Source organism: Parasteatoda tepidariorum, chromosome 10 (genome assembly GCF_043381705.1).
Source record: "Parasteatoda tepidariorum isolate YZ-2023 chromosome 10, CAS_Ptep_4.0, whole genome shotgun sequence".
In the NCBI taxonomy this organism is placed as follows: Eukaryota; Metazoa; Arthropoda; class Arachnida; order Araneae; family Theridiidae; genus Parasteatoda; species Parasteatoda tepidariorum.
Window position 1 is genome coordinate 45,491,223 of NC_092213.1, and position 16,216 is coordinate 45,507,438.

Below are 16,216 nucleotides of genomic sequence, written 5' to 3' on the forward strand. Positions count from 1 at the left end.
ATATATATATATATTGAAAAAGTTCATCTAATTGATATAAAGTTCAGCAAAGTTCATCTAATTGTAATTTTTTTTTCAGTTTATAGAATTTGCTTCTATTGTATTCAAGAGTGATATTTTTGAAATCAATCTAGCTGTTGTTTCATTCTTAAAAGCATTCTGTGGAAAAAATTTGTCAAGAAATAATAAAGAGGTAATAATGATCAAAATAAAGAGTTATAATTTTTGACAATATTTGATTTAGAATTATTCTTACACTCTTTTGCATCCAACTCATGACTATTTTCTTCGAAACTTAGTGATATTCCTGTTATTTAAATACTTATCTTATATTTTTTGCTTGAAAAACTTCACCATTTATGAGTTAATATTTTTAGTATTTAATCGTCAAATTTGTTTTGATCAAATGTGCTGTAATTGGTAGGAAAATTATGTTATATATTGTGTTTTATATATAATTTTCATTATTACTTATTTTTTAACAACACAATTTTTATCAAATTGTGTAAATAAATGCTTCTTTACATATATTTTTGCAGAAATTTTTTTTATTAAACTCTATATAATGGGCAGAAAGTATAAGGTTAAGAAATTGAAGCAATTGAAATTTTGCCCCTAATGTAATTTTATTTAATAATAATAGAAACAAATCAAACATTTAATAATCAGTTTAAAAAATATAATTTATTAGAATAACTCAACAGAATCTCATTCCAAATCTATCAGGGTTATGAAATGAACAATTTTACGACAACAAGACTTTACAATTGATTGTAGAACTAATAGTGATTAATAAAAATTTTAATGATATTTTTCATTACATCATTTTTAAATGTGTAGCTTATGTATATCTATATTTATTTTTAAATATTTAGGCATCTTTATTAAGTTTTTTACCCCATGTGTTATGAAAATTTTTTAATCCTTCTTATTTTATGGTCTATAGGTGCCAATCCGCTCTATTTTTAGTTATTCCTTAATTTTTGTTCTAAATCTCAAACTACTGAAAAGATACATAGCTATTTTTTACAAAATTCTCTGGAAAAAAATATGCATTTTAGTTGCATTTAAGTTGAAAAATATTTCATATAATAATAGTTAGCAAAACAAATTTTTATCATTTTTGTAAAATAAATAGTATTTACAAAATCATGGAGGTTAGGGTTTCATAATTTTGAGACTAACGGCATGGTCGTTGCAAAGTGCCTCTCGCCAGCTACTTTTATTTCTCAGGCAAGTTGGTACCTTTCTGTCTGAAACAGGGTTTTTCAACCTGCTGCTTAGGTTGTTAATTTTAAAAATAAAGTGTGATTTAGTAAAATTGGTAGCATTATTTAGCAATTTTTATTTGAAAATAGTATTAATGAAAGAATGATTGCAGAAATGACATTCCCATAATTCTTCATTGGTTAAATTGGAAGAAATATCCTTTCTCTGTCTGGAAAGAACCCATTAATTTGCATGCGATAACTTAAGTTCTGGTCTCGAAAATGCATATTATATTACACGAGAATTGGAGACATGTATTAAATTTCTAGGTACAATGTTTATAATTTTAGAATCATGATACAAAACTACCTTCTCTAAGAGTAATTCTTTTTAAATTCTGTTTTAGCTTGATTCATTGACATCAGCCATTGCACAGCTATTATCTGATGTGATGCAGAGCAAGAATTACATCATCAGATTTGAGGCTTTCAATTTATATTTCAGACTTGCTGAATCCACCCCTCACCCTGAAATTGTGAAGAAAACTGTGATGAAGTGTCCTGCTTTGGTTCCTTCAATAAAATCCTATGCAGAAATGGTAAACATATTTTGAAATTATTTATTATTAAAAAGACTTGCTTCAGTGTTAAGAGAAAACTGTTAAAAACTTTATGATATTTAAATTTCTGCTTCAAGAATATGAATTCTGGTGTTACATGAAGAATTTAAAGAATGACCATTTTGTCTATTTTATTTATCTGCATCCTGTTTTTCAGTGGATTCTACCTTTAAAAAAAAAAAAGAAGAATTTTCCAATTATAATTTTAGGCTAAACTGGGATATTATTTATTGGCATGCTGCCATGTTAAAATGTAAATGAAGTATGAAATAAACTAATATTTAGATCCTATAAAATTGCAAACATTTGAGTCAATTACTCACAAAACATAAATTTTTGAAAGAAATTTTGTAATTTTTTTTTATTCAATTAATAGAAATAGTTTGATTCTTTCTTCAGTTATTATTGCTATTTTAAAACAGCATTTTATCAGCTCATTTTGAAAAATTTATCATTTTAATGTGATGAACGCATGTTTAATTTTTATTCTTCTTAAAGTCGTTGCTTAATTTTCTTTTTGTCCTCTATATTTTAATGCACTAAGAATAAACATTGTTTTGATGATTTAACTATATATAGCTTTCAAAAATGATGAGATCTCAGAATCATAATTGCAAAATTAATGCATATATTTAGGCAGCTGCTGAATTAGTATTTATTTTTAGAAGTAACTTATGAATGTTAATTAGTAATTACAATTACACATTAATAATACAATATTCCTAATATAAATACATTGATATACTTATATTAATGTACATGTTGTTAATACAATTAAGAATTAGTTATGAAAGCAAAAATTATGATTATTGTCATAAAAAAAACTATACCTTAGATTGAGTTACACTGCAAAGAATGAGTATATTTTAGAGAGAAATGTAAATTTTTAACAAATTAAAAATGAAAATGTATAATACAAACTTAATTTTTTTCCAAGTTTCATTAATTTTGTAATTTTAAATTTTTATTGTATATTCAAAGCATACTACAAAAAATAAAATATTTTCTTATTCAAAATATATAGGAAATAAAAGCAAGGCAATAAGATACAAAAACTTAAATCTTACAATAGTCTCATTCAAATGTTATACAAGGTTTGTTTTTTCCTTCGTTTATAAATGCGATCTTTGTCACTGAGCAGTCAATACTATCCAATTTGAAATTTACTGACAAAATAAATGTCAATAGTTTAACTGAAAACATGTGCCATATTTTGTTATTTATGTATCAATATAAATAAAATGTTATAAAAAACGCTTTGAAGAAAATTAATTGATTTGAATAATTTCTTCAGTAAGAAAATTTCAACATTTATTTTAATAAATTTTAAAACAAAAACAGCTTGACTTTCATTTTAAATAAAAAGAACTATCCTTTTTGTTTTTAAATAAAAACATAAATTTGTAATATATTTTTTTATTGAATACATTTTTTCGCTCTCTTCCAATATTTAACTTCCACCCATTTGTACCTATATTGTTGACACTAACAATACAGCTGTAGAAAAGTTAGAAATCACAATTACGTTTTCCTCTTTATTACTCACATGGGGATAAATAAGTTCCTATTTAATTTTTTAAATGAAAGCTTTATCTGGTATAACTTACTTATTTAAAGTTATTTACAGCCAGTGTTTTGTGAATTTATACATAAGTTTAGACAATGAGCAGTACACTTATTGTGATGCTTATTATTCTACATATAACTCTTGCAACATATGCCACAAAAAATAAATTAAGTATTAAGAATTTGCTTTGAAAAATTGGAAATGGCTTTGCTTGCCTAGATTTGTGTAATGATGATTCGACTCTACTATTATTAGTTTCTTAAAAGTTTACATTTATAGCTTTTACTAATTTTTCAATCAACCTTCAAATATCCTTTTCAGATTCCTACGAACGGATTTGTAAAAGAAGAAATCAGATATGAGATGTACCAAAAACAATTGGCTGAATATCAAGTAAATAATGCATTCAGAGAACATTTTTCTGATGAAAGCAAGAAAATATTGTCTGATTTGTTTACATAATGCCATTTGATGATTATGTTAAATTATTAATTTATCAAAAGTTTGTTTATGTGTAATAATAAATGTTTCCATCTTGATATTGGATTTATTACATTGTGTCTGTTTTATTGTCTTTTAAGAGACTAATAGCTAATTTAATTTAAGAGAGACATTTTTGATAGTACGTTTAATGATTGAGGCATTGAGTATTAAATAAATAATTTATATTCAAAAAATTGTATTTGTGAAAGTCTATTTTATAAATAACATGCTGCATTTTAGTTTTAAACTTTGAAGTTTTTTGGTATTAAAAAATTTAGTGGCTGAAGGTTTTATGTACCGTTTTAATAAGTTTACATAAATGAGCTTTAAAGTTTATACCTTGACAACAGAAAATAAAGAATTTTAAAAGACTTTTTATTCCTTATCCTCCTTGTCCATAAGGTTCAAATTGGTAAAAACTATTAATCCTTAACACTCCTTTAAGTTGTTTGAGTCCTAGCATTCGCATTTTAATTTGATGTCGAATGACAAATTTTGTTCACTGTTTGTTGCCAATTACACTTAAAACTGTTGAACCACTCAAATATTGTTACTCAGTATTTCCAGTCACAGAAATCTGCAAATTTTAAAGACTTGATACAAAATAAACAAATTTTGAATTATTAAATAAAATTGTCGAGAAATTTAAATTTTTTCCCCTAAAAAATTATTTTTAGAACTTTTTTTCACTAAGCCTTTCAAGTATTCCAAACTCCTATTCTTTATTACTTACAGTGAAATTTTCACTAAGCCTTTCAATTATTCCAAACTCCTATTCTTTACTACTTACAGTGAAAAAGTTCTACCATCTTATAACTGTCTAACATAATTTAACCTCTATTTCACTTTATTTTATCAGGGAAATAAAAAAAAAAATGTGAAGTTTCTTTTTTGTGAGATAAGGATCTTACGTATGTGCAAATTTTTCTACAAATCCTTCAAGCTTTAAATCTTTTCAATATAAGGTTCTCATTCTGCATTTTAAAGGAGTTACACTCTGAATTGAATACATTGAACAAAATGCAGATTCATATAGGTGAAAATATGGGCATAATCGTGTGTAGCTCCTGCTCGTAATATGTTTTATTGTTCAATTCAGAGCATTTCTGTGCTGTTGACCTAATTTTTTTTCTCCCAATGTTTAAAAAAAAAGGAGGGGTTTCAGTGATGGAAAGAAACTTTTACTTATTTTATGACTCCAATCATTTTTCTGCAGAACTTTCTTCTCTGCGTGAAAAGATAATTGCGTTTTAAATTTTTTATCTATTTTTATACTGATTTTTTAGTCGTTCTGGCAATTCTGTTTTTTCCCAATCCAATCTCAATCAATGGCTATTTCAAATAAATATATATGTTTTAGGTAACTTCTATTTATTTTATTCAGGTGACTATATTATTGGTTTCCATAGTTCACATTGAGATTTTCTACAACAGGAATGTTAGGATCAGGAATAAAATAAATAGTCATTAAAGTAGGAAAAAGCTGCTCTTGATGTGTCTTGCTTAAAGTATAGGAATTCTAACTGCAATTTTTCTTTAAGCTATTTAAAAGGGAAAATTTAAAAATCTTGATTTATGAAAAACATGATGCCATTAAGACTAGGAAATTTTTAGGATAAGTTTTGCTTCCAGAAAATGATTAACTCTGAAAATAATCTTTTAAATAGAATACTGAATATTTATGGCTCTTAGTTTCTAGGCCTTAAATTTAATAAAGGAAAACTAATTTAAGCTATTATTTGATATAGAAAGACTACGAGGCATTCTATAGTACACCATGCACATACAGAAGATAGAATTCTTGGTCCAATTTTCTATGCCACTCCCAAGTTTCAAACGTTAATGCAAAGATCTAAATATGAAGAAAAAAACTTCATCCATGAAAGTATTCAGCTATGTGGATCTGTCTATTTATTTATCCATTTCCCTTATTATCTCCCTTGAGAAGAATGAAATCTCTGTGTGATATTATAATGTGTGCGGAGTAGGTGGCACTTTGTATCTCGAAGGTTTTCGTTTATGTTGGTGAGCTTTTAAATAGGTGTAATTCTAAAATTATTCTGTCATGCAAGAGGAAAAATTCAATTTTAAAACCTGAAAGTTTGTTACCTATTAAAAATATGACGTTAGTAGGACACAGCATGCATGTTAAATTTTAAATTCTTATTGGTACATTGTGGAAATGTAGGAATAGAGTCACTTTAGGCACTGATCTCCAGAATAAAAACAGGTGTTTCTACCACTAAGGGAGCCTGAAAGGGAGGTCGCTGAAACATCGCAAAGATTTTCACTACTAGGCAAATTTTGCATATTTACAAAATTTTATTTTCCCTCTTTTTAACTTTTTTTAAAAAGCAATGATAAGCCATGATGACTCAGGGGATAGCTTTCGCCTTCAAATGAGTTAAACCGGGTCCGAATCACCGACCACAGTGCTGACGTAAAATATCCTCAGTGGTCGATGGATCATGGGTTAGAGTCCCCCTGCAGCCAGCCTAACCGTGCGAGGTTTTCTTTGTCTTCCTCTCCTTGTAACGCAAATGCGGATTAGTTCCATCGAAAAGTTCTTCACGGAGGCAAATTTCTCCCAATACTTAATCCGGGAATTCCCTTGTCTTCTAGATTGGGGTAAAATTGCAAGGTTACGGGTCCCGCAGTGGGCTGATCGTTAAGACACGGTTCCCAGCAGATCACCGAAGTCAAGCATCACTGGCTACGGTCAGTGTGCGGGTGGGTGACCACTTGGATCAGTCTGCGTAGGGACCGAGGGTGTGCGGTATTGGTCCTCGTTAAACTGTTCTACCGTAAAGTGCTCGACTTCGCGTGCAGGTCGTCGAGCTACTGAAGCGGGGGTGCCATCCCCTCCACAGAGGATCAAAATTGTGATGGCGTGTCTTCGGATCATCCTCAGGGATGTTTCCCAGACAGTCGCCAATAGCTCATTGTGCAGCTCTAGTGCTACGTAAATGAACTACAGCAACAATAACAAGGTTACGGAGTCGTAAACCAAAATTAGATCGGCTGTTCAACGACGGTTATAAAATAAAATAAAAAGCAATGATAAAAATTCTCTAAAAAGGAAGCCATTCCACAGTTCTGATTCTTCTCAACAAATCTTATCCCTCCCTTGACGTTAAAACGCCTATTTTTCAGCATGAGTTAATTGAGAGCATCAATTAACTCATCTTCAAGACCCCCTTGCACATTTGTTTTATGAAAAAGAAGAATTCCAAAAGTGCGTATCAATGACTAGGTAAATACAGTTTGGTTAGTATTAACGGCGGATGTTGCTTGAAGTTGAAGAAGTTGACCTTGCAGAAGTATTTTATCTCTTTTCTTTATATTAAAAAAATACTATCGCCGTCACCATCACTTCAGAAATTTTTCGCCGAGCATGCTTCTCACTGTGCGTCGCCAATAGCCCATTGTGCAGCTCTAGTGCGACGTAAATTAACAACAACAGCTTCTCACTGTGATAATTATTAAACTATTAGATAAAGCAATTTGTAACATTTTGCACATTTCTAGCTTAATGAACATCTAAATCGAAAACTTCTTTTTTCCACTGCTGTTTACATTGATTTGCAGGACGGATGAAGCCTGTTGTGGTATGCAGATGATAATAGCCTTTCAGCGCATTCACGCAAAGCAGGCTGTGGTAGCGATACGTACAATGTGTATAAAAGAAGAGGTTTGACTGTAAGTTTCTCATACAGAAATTGAATTTGAGCGTGGTTCATGGGTAAAAAAGTTTTTATTATACCTCGTGTAAGAAGTAGAAATGCCTACCAGCACGTGTTTGATCAAGATTGAATTGTGGCCTGCCGAGATAGCGGTTTAACATACCGAAGTATTGCTTCTCGCGTTGGTCCATAACAGTTAGCAGAATATGGAATCGATGGGTTCTTGACGGACATATGAAACGCCGTGCTGGATCTCAGCGGCCCCCGTCACAAAGAGTCGAGAAGACAGACATGTTATCCACATGGCCTTAAGGGATCGTACAGCTACGTCACAAACCCTGAGTAAACAAATGGGGTCATCTGCAAGACAACAAGTGTCTGCACGAACAGTTCTACAGCAATGGATTGCAACAGCCATTGGGTTGCAACAGCATGGATTGTCAGCACGGCGATCATGGCTTTGGTCACTCTTGACGCTGCATCACAGGCAGGAGCTCTTCCAATGGTGTGATCAATCACGAACCTGAACGCAGGAATGGCATTACGTCGTCTTTTGAGACAAATCCAGGTTCTATATACAGTATCTATTACATACAGTTTATACAGTATGTAATAGATACTATGTATACAGTATCTGTATACAATCTATTTCCTTATAAGGAAATAGATTTTCTAAAATCAACAGGAAATAATTATTATTGTAAAGATTTATTGAACTTTTAACATTTTCATTCGTTTATTATTCGAAAATTAAATTATGAGATATTTAATAAAGAAAACGTGGCGAAGATTGAATCTAAATTTATTAAAATCTTCAAATCAATATTTGCCATTTGTAAAATTGCAGAATATGTAAGGATTCTAATATAACTTAGAAAAAGAGGAGAGGAAACGAAAGTGGAAAGAGTCTCAACATGGAACCGGTCTATACAGTAAGAACGCAGCAGTAAATGTTCTTAACGATTACGTTTATGTTGCCACAGTGAAAGAAGTTTTCAAATGAACTGAAGTTAATGTTGTTCAGAGAAAATAAAGTTTTCAAGAATCTGTCGTGTTGTTAAAATTTGGTCACCCCTTAGCCGAAGCTATCTATTTTATGCAGTACTAATTAAATTAAACAATGGTAAATTTTACAAATATTTTTGAATCTCTGTTGCTTTATATTCATTTTCTAGAGTCTTATAGTTTTAAACCAGTACTGTTATCTGACAAAACAGATGCACTATGATTGTCAAATATATCTCTTAATTATGATTAACGCCATGCCGTCTTGTTTCGCGATCTTGATTTGTATTATTTCTGAATCTTGTAATTTGCTAATTTTTCATGAAGCGGGTTTTAATTTTATTCATGCGTAATGATATTTCACCTGATGTTTAATAGTATTGAAGTTTTTACAAATGCATTGAATCATTGCAAATGTTTCTGAAGTAAAACATTTAATTATTCCAATTTAGAACGTACTGTTTTTATTTTAGGGGTTCGTTAAAGTTGTTAAAAATAAGTCGTACTTCAAGCGTTTCCAGGTGAAATTTAGGAGGAGGAGAGGTAAGTAACTGTTATGTCACAGTAAACATTGAATTTATGTATTGTACTAACATTCTTTGCACTAAAAATTTATTTCCTTTTTTCTCACAGCACTTTTTTTTTTATATCAGTGTCCTTGTTAAAACGTCATTGTTTATCTTTTAACAGTTAAGTTCCTCTTGTATCTAATGCTGGTATAAGTTTCAAATCGTAAAAGTCTAATATCACTATGAACTGTTCGAACATTACACTGTTCCTAACATTGCTAGTTAAACGTTCGGACCATGTGTATTTTCATAGTCTTTATAAAGCAAGGCAAGAAGGGGAATTTTTTAATATTAATTAATTTGCTTAGTAGAAGCTTAAGGCAGAAGTGATTGTGCTTCGGAAAATCCAGATTTTTCACTAACCTCGATCCTAAAGTTTCTGGAAATCACCGATCACATTTACGTCTAAAAATTCTTGTATATATTAATTAGAATTATTAGAACTTATAATTATACCTTGCATCTCTTTCATTGGTAAATATTTTTTCCTTAGAATAGTTAATGTGAGAAAGTAAACTTAAACATAATTATTCTTTTATATTATGCCGCATATAATTTATTTAGAAATTATATCTTTGAAATATCATATCAATGATTTAGGGGGAGATTTTCACATCCTGATCTGTGGCAGAATAATCACCAAGTCCTGGCAGTTGTCCAGGAGAAACTATAAACATCACAAAAAGGAACAATCACAAAATGTATAAGCAACCCTCGAGCAAACATATGTTTGTTTGTTTTTTATAATTTGCAAGTTTAAAAACTATATGGCACCTTTGCGATTGTCCTTGGTGCAACAGATCAGGATATGGAAATATCTCCCCAAAGTAAGAAAAGAGTGAATCGTGGATAATCCACTTCTCGCAGATAACAGAATAATTACTGTAGTACAAAAAAGCTCACATTTACTTTTTCTCTTTTTTCTTTTTTTTTTAAAATTTTTTTTTAGATTGAATCCTAAAATCTATTTTATTATTTAATGGATCATGTCTTATTTATCTAAATATAAAAATGTACTTACATCTAGATAAATTATATGTACTTAATTTTTAGAAATTTATTTCATTTAAAAAGAAATGAATGGACTGCTTAAAAACTAAAAAATATTTCAGATTAAATTCTGATGGTTGTTATTGATATATATAATTTCTTTTTTGAAAAGTATATTATTCAGTTTTCCAGTGATTTTAAATTATTTTATATTTTGCTTAAATATATTTCATTAAAGAATGCATCTTTGAATATTTTTTCTCAATTTTCATGTTAAAATATTAACAAAAAAAAAGCTCTTAAGTTAATGAATCATTTTACAAGAAAATATATTTATAGATTGACTTTTCGCTTTCCTGTCTTTTCGCTTTTCCTTCAAAGCGTTTATTTTGATAATGAATGAATTAGGATAATTTAAAAATTGAGGGTCAAATTTAGTTTTATATTGTTATGCATATTTATATTATAATATTACCTACACATTACTTTAAAAAAAATGTTGTATGAATGATGAAAATATAGTTAAAAAAGAATCATACATAACTTATGGTCCAGTTGAAGTTATCTACTTTAGATTTTTCAAAGTTTTACTTGTCCATATGCCTTTCAGAAGAAAAATTAGCCATATGCAAAAAACTTTCTAATTTTGTGTTGTAATTTTTTGTGTTCTAACTTTGTTAAATTCTCAATAAAATATATTTAAATTTCCCCCTAAAAAACTTCGTTGAATTATTTCTCCTAAGAATACTTTGCTCAATATTTGACCAACATACGGCAAAAAGCTGAATCTGTGTTACATCCCTAATTTTTATGCCAAGAGTTTTTTTGGAGTATTGGCATTTTTAACTTTATGCTGAGCAATAATATATAAATCAGAAATTCTTGGCTATTTTGTGTTTCGTATAGATATTTTCTACTATAAAATTTTTTCTTCAAATAGTTTGGTTCCATGCTGCAGAATTTTTGGGATTTCTGCTACAAGCCTTTCTTGCACTGATATCCTTCTGCAAGATACTTTTAATAATAACAAATATATTTGTTACTAATTTATTGTAATAAAAGCAATGTGTTTAAAAACAAAAAACCGATTTTGATAAAATAAATTGTATTAGTAGCATTTTGCAGAAGGATGTTACGGCTAGAGAGTTTCTTGCAGATAGCTTAAAAAAATTCTGCTACAGGGTTTGTAATAAACATATTAAGAATATCAAATTTTAAAAACTGTGCTGAAATTGATATCAATATCTGTCGAAAATACAGTGTATTACTTCGGATTTACAAAACCGAAATTTTTTAGTTTCCAGAAGAAAAATCTTTCTGCAAAACTCAACTTTCTGCTACAATGTCGCTGCAATTCTACCACTGGGGTCTGATTTTTGTAATTTTTCATAGATCAGGACCATGTTTACACAAATTCACTGAGTTATTTAAAAGAAACTGACCTTTCAAAAAAGTCTAGAATAACTCCTGTTTGATGTTTCAAGTGGGTGTTGTATCGTAACTTGAAAGCTGCTCTCATTGCTAGTTTTTTTACTAGAAAAGTGAATTAATTTTATTGTATTTCTTTTTTTATCTAGAGGGCAAAACAGATTATTATGCTAGAGTCAAACTCGTCGTTCAAGACAAAAACAAGTACAACACTCCTAAATATCGCATGATAGTACGATTTACCAACAAAGATATCATAACTCAGGTAAATTATTTCCTCGTTACAAGGTAAATTATTTCCTCATTACATTAAGTCTGATTATTTTAGACTAAAAAATGAAATTTTTTTTTGCAGATAGCGTATGCCAGAATTGAAGGTGATGTAATTGTGTGTGCTGCGTATGCACATGAATTGCCTCAATATGGCATCAAGGTCGGGTTGACCAATTATGCTGCTGCCTACTGTGTTGGGTTATTGTTGGCTAGAAGAGTAAGTGGACTTATTATTTCAACATAATTTATACATTACTCAACTGGCAGGAGTGACTAAATTCCCAATTGGAAATTCCTGGATTTTCACATCTTTTAGAATTTTAAAATAATAGATGGACGGGTAGTTTTTCAGTTAATTTGTGGGATTCTGTAACTTTCAAGCCAGGTGCATTGATTTGCAGAGTTCAGATTTTTGGTAATCTAAAGTTCGATTTTTAATTATTTTTTTTTAATCCTGTCCAGTTAACGCAATATTTATTCCTTCCATTACCATTATCCCTTTTTTCCGACTGAGTTCTCTCCTTGTTGCTCTAATTTTTTTTTATGGAGTTAAGTAAGAGAAAATTTTTCTAAGTACCAAAAACAGATGTGTTGAATTGTTAATATAAATAACAATTCTGCTGTTATTTACATTTTATATACAATTCCAAAAGGTATTATTTCTCTGATATTTTTAATATGTATTTTTATTTTGTAATTTAATGTTAAAAATATGCTCTCCTTATATTCCATGAAATAAGTCTCCAAGGAGTACTAGGGACTACTTAGATTTCTAAATTAGTCCTTAGAAACTCCTTAGATTATTATGTTGAATAGATGAACTTACTAAGTACATTGATAAATTTGCTGTCCAAACAGGGAAACTAAATGATATGACTTAGCTGTCAAAATCTAATCAAAATCTAATAGTTAAAGAAGAAATTTAAAAGAAAACATTGAATTGCACGAGTTAAAAGAAAAAATAATGGCAAATTTTAATGTAATTTTACATGTTACAAACGAACTTAATTATTGATTTACTGTGATTTTTTTTTGTATAAAATACCTCAGATTTTCGTATCTATTCAAATTTAAAAATATAAGATTGGTAGGTTTTTATGTTAATCTTTAACATCTGTACTTTATCAAGATTTCTTAAAATATTTGAAACTAGAAAATGTATTTATGTTTAAAAAGTTATAACTTTATTTGTTTTTCTTGATGAAGTTTGACAAAGTCAAAATTTATTTCAAAAGGGTTAGAAAAAATATGCAAACTATACATTTTTGCGAGTTCCTTATAATAATTGCTTTTTCATTTAAAAAAAAGCTGTCTAGTTATCTTTTACACAAATTTTTTTAATTGAATACTCTTTCGATTTCTTCTACAGATCTTTGTATTAACCCTGAAAATATGTGATAAGGCTCAATGTATGATGTCTTCTATTGTAGTTAAGGGCATTTAAAAATTTAGTCTTTAACAAGATGTCGTATTAAATCAAAAAAGTATATTTGTTCTTCATTTATGTTTTATTTTAGTATAGGGTGCCAAACATTTTTGAGTGAAGAGCCACTCTATAACTGGGCCCTAATAAAAAGTGGCGTGACTAAGTTCTTTGTTAGTAAATATGGTAATTTCTAATTTTTGGCATGTAATTTTCACTTTGGTAATTGAATTTTCTACATATAAATACTTGAGAATATTACAAGTCTTAACAAAAGCTAAGACACAACAAGAATTGTAAAAAAAAAAGAATTGAAGCACTTTTAATGCAAGAATTTAAAAGCATTTTATAGAATAAGAACCATTTTTTAAAATAGAAAATTGTGATGTTAACTTTGAATATGTATATATAATATTTAAAAAATGTGAAGGCAAACAAAATTTTTTTTAAATGAAAGCTTAGTTTATTAAAGATCTAACTAAATAATAAATAGTTAATATATAATATCCATGCAAAACTAATCTCTTGATATCTGATAGTCTTACGGCACAAATTGCTCACAAGTGCAGTTTATTTTTTTGTTTTGTTTTTGGGTTATACAATTGGTCATTCTTATAGGATTGCTGAGTTTCCAACTGTGTTTTACTTTTTTTAGTTGTTGCACAAATTCAATATGGGAAGTATCTATGAAGGATTAGTAGAAGCCAATGGTGAAGACTATAATGTTGAAGACATTGATGGCCAGCCTGGAGCTTTCAGGTGTTACTTAGATGTTGGTTTGGCAAGAACCACAACTGGGGCTAAAATATTTGGTGTTATGAAAGGAGCTGTCGATGGAGGGTTAGACATTCCTCATAGGTAATTATATTAAAAGTTTCTATTATCTTAAATTTTACGTGTATAGTGTGCAAAAAGTAGACTGACCACCCTCAATAACTTTTAATCTAATGATTGGAAAACTTTTATTGGTGGTTTGCGGGGGTGTCCTCAAATATGCTAATTAATGCTGATGATATTTAAGTTATAAAATCAGATGAAAAAACATACATTCTCTGAATAAATGTATCTTTTTCCAAAGATTTGAATTTTTGTTTGAAATATGGCTGTAATAGTTGTTCAGGAAAGCAGTACAAAGTTCAGACCCTTTATTGTTAATTATACATTTTGCGTATTTCACCATATCTCAAAAGCCTTGTAAACGAATTTGAAACTTTTTACATAATATTATAAAATCTGTTAATCCAAAGATAATTAGATGCAAAAGAATAACTTTCTAAATCAATAACTAATTTCTTTCTTTTTAAACATTAAATAAATATTTATTGTTTAGTTAATTGTTAATATTACCTGAATGTTTCCTGAGAAATTTTATTTTGAAAAAGTTGTATTGAAATAAGTCACAGGAAAATCAAAAATGCAAAAGATCTTATCCTGTATTAAAATCGCTCAAAATATAAAATCAAAACGAGAAAACACTCTTTTAGTATTCATTTATCTAACAGTATTTACATGAATTATAGATTGATAATATAATGTGATTTGTATTGGTGCAATGTAAAAATAAAATGCCACGATACATATTTTAAAGATTTTTAAATCAGACTTTAATTTAAATTCACATTAAGGCTGCATATCATGATTTGTGTTCACATATTTTTAAAATCAAATATGCGAATTTAGATCTACTGCACTATCTTGTTCACTCAAATTTAAAACTCCCTTTGTGATATATATTCATGAGATAATATAATCAAGCATAGTAATTCATGCTCAGTTGGTTAGAAAATTCACTTACCCACGCTTCATATTTGTGCGATTAAAAATTTAAATAGCCAGATTAATATGTATGCCATTTAAAAAGTGTAACATGATTTAAAAGCCATGGGTCATAGTCACACAATGTGAGATTAAAAAATGTTTTCTTAGTGCTATTTATTTTTGAGTTAAGAATACTATTTTATGAATGAAAAGTGAAAATATAAGTTTTGTATCATTTTTTAAAAATAAAATTTTTTATTCTCTTTTAGCAACAAGAGGTTCCCTGGCTATGATGCAGAAAGCAAGGAATTCAGCCCTGAAGTTCATAGAAAACATATCTTTGGACAACATGTTGCTGAATATATGAGAATGTTAATGGATGAAGATGAAGAGGCTTACAAAAAACAATTCTCACATTATATCAAGCTTGGAATCACACCTGATGATGTACGTATTGGTTTAATTTGTTTATCATTTCTTTTTCTCCCTTTGAAACTGTAGTGGTCAAAATTATATATAGAAAGATGGTAAATACAGGCAGTATAACAGTTCAGCATGGATGCATGATGTGCCTAAACATATGGCTGGTTGTTCAGGAAAGCTCTTTCATTTAATTAAATATGAGATATAGCTATGACTTTAAAATCTTAAAATTTTTTATCTACAGGACCATCCACTAATGATACCAGGTTATTATACAAGATTTTGAAATCTCACCCTATTTCGCCAGTGCTAACATTTAATAAAATTGCAAATGCTTTTGCATACTGACAATATTTTAAGTTAACAAAGTTTTTGAAATTTTAATCAAGCTAATTCAAATTGCATACAAATATATATTCCAATATCAACTTTTTAAACAATTTGCATTTATTTGTAAATGCTTCTATTTAAATAAAAATTGTGCCCAATAATTCTGATTAAAGGATATGTATATCCAGGGATGAGATTTTTCCGCTTTTTTCACTTTTATCTCTTAAATTTCAGCTTTTTTATCAAAAATTCAGATTTTCTAAAAAAAAATTTTTTTTTATAAGTATTCCGCTTTTTCAGAAAATTCACCGATTTTCAAAGAGAAACAGAAAATTCAAACTACATGGCTACCAATTCTTTCTCATTTTTACTTATTTTAGCTATTTTCTCCCCTTTTACACGCAGCAGATAAGATTTTCCGAATTTTTTACCCGCCCTCCAGATAGATCCGATTTT

At 29.0% G+C, this 16,216-nt stretch overlaps 2 protein-coding genes across 2 annotated transcripts in view; both read left to right on the top strand.

The window, feature by feature from the left end:
- LOC107444385 (FIGNL1-interacting regulator of recombination and mitosis) overlaps positions 1 to 3,934 on the top strand; it is a gene marked incomplete in the record, with an annotated part of 31,443 nt that extends 27,509 nt beyond the window's left edge. The window contains 3 exon segments of the mRNA XM_043040346.2: positions 80 to 193; positions 1,616 to 1,807; positions 3,717 to 3,934. Of these exon segments, the coding sequence (XP_042896280.2) occupies positions 80 to 193; positions 1,616 to 1,807; positions 3,717 to 3,857 (447 nt within the window).
- Positions 3,935 to 8,587: 4,653 nt separating this feature from the next.
- LOC107444382 (ribosomal protein L5) overlaps positions 8,588 to 16,216 on the top strand; it is a gene marked incomplete at its 5' end in the record, with an annotated part of 10,302 nt that continues 2,673 nt past the window's right edge. The window contains 6 exon segments of the mRNA XM_016058496.3: positions 8,588 to 8,684; positions 9,040 to 9,109; positions 11,703 to 11,818; positions 11,909 to 12,043; positions 13,905 to 14,107; positions 15,277 to 15,454. Of these exon segments, the coding sequence (XP_015913982.1) occupies positions 8,682 to 8,684; positions 9,040 to 9,109; positions 11,703 to 11,818; positions 11,909 to 12,043; positions 13,905 to 14,107; positions 15,277 to 15,454 (705 nt within the window).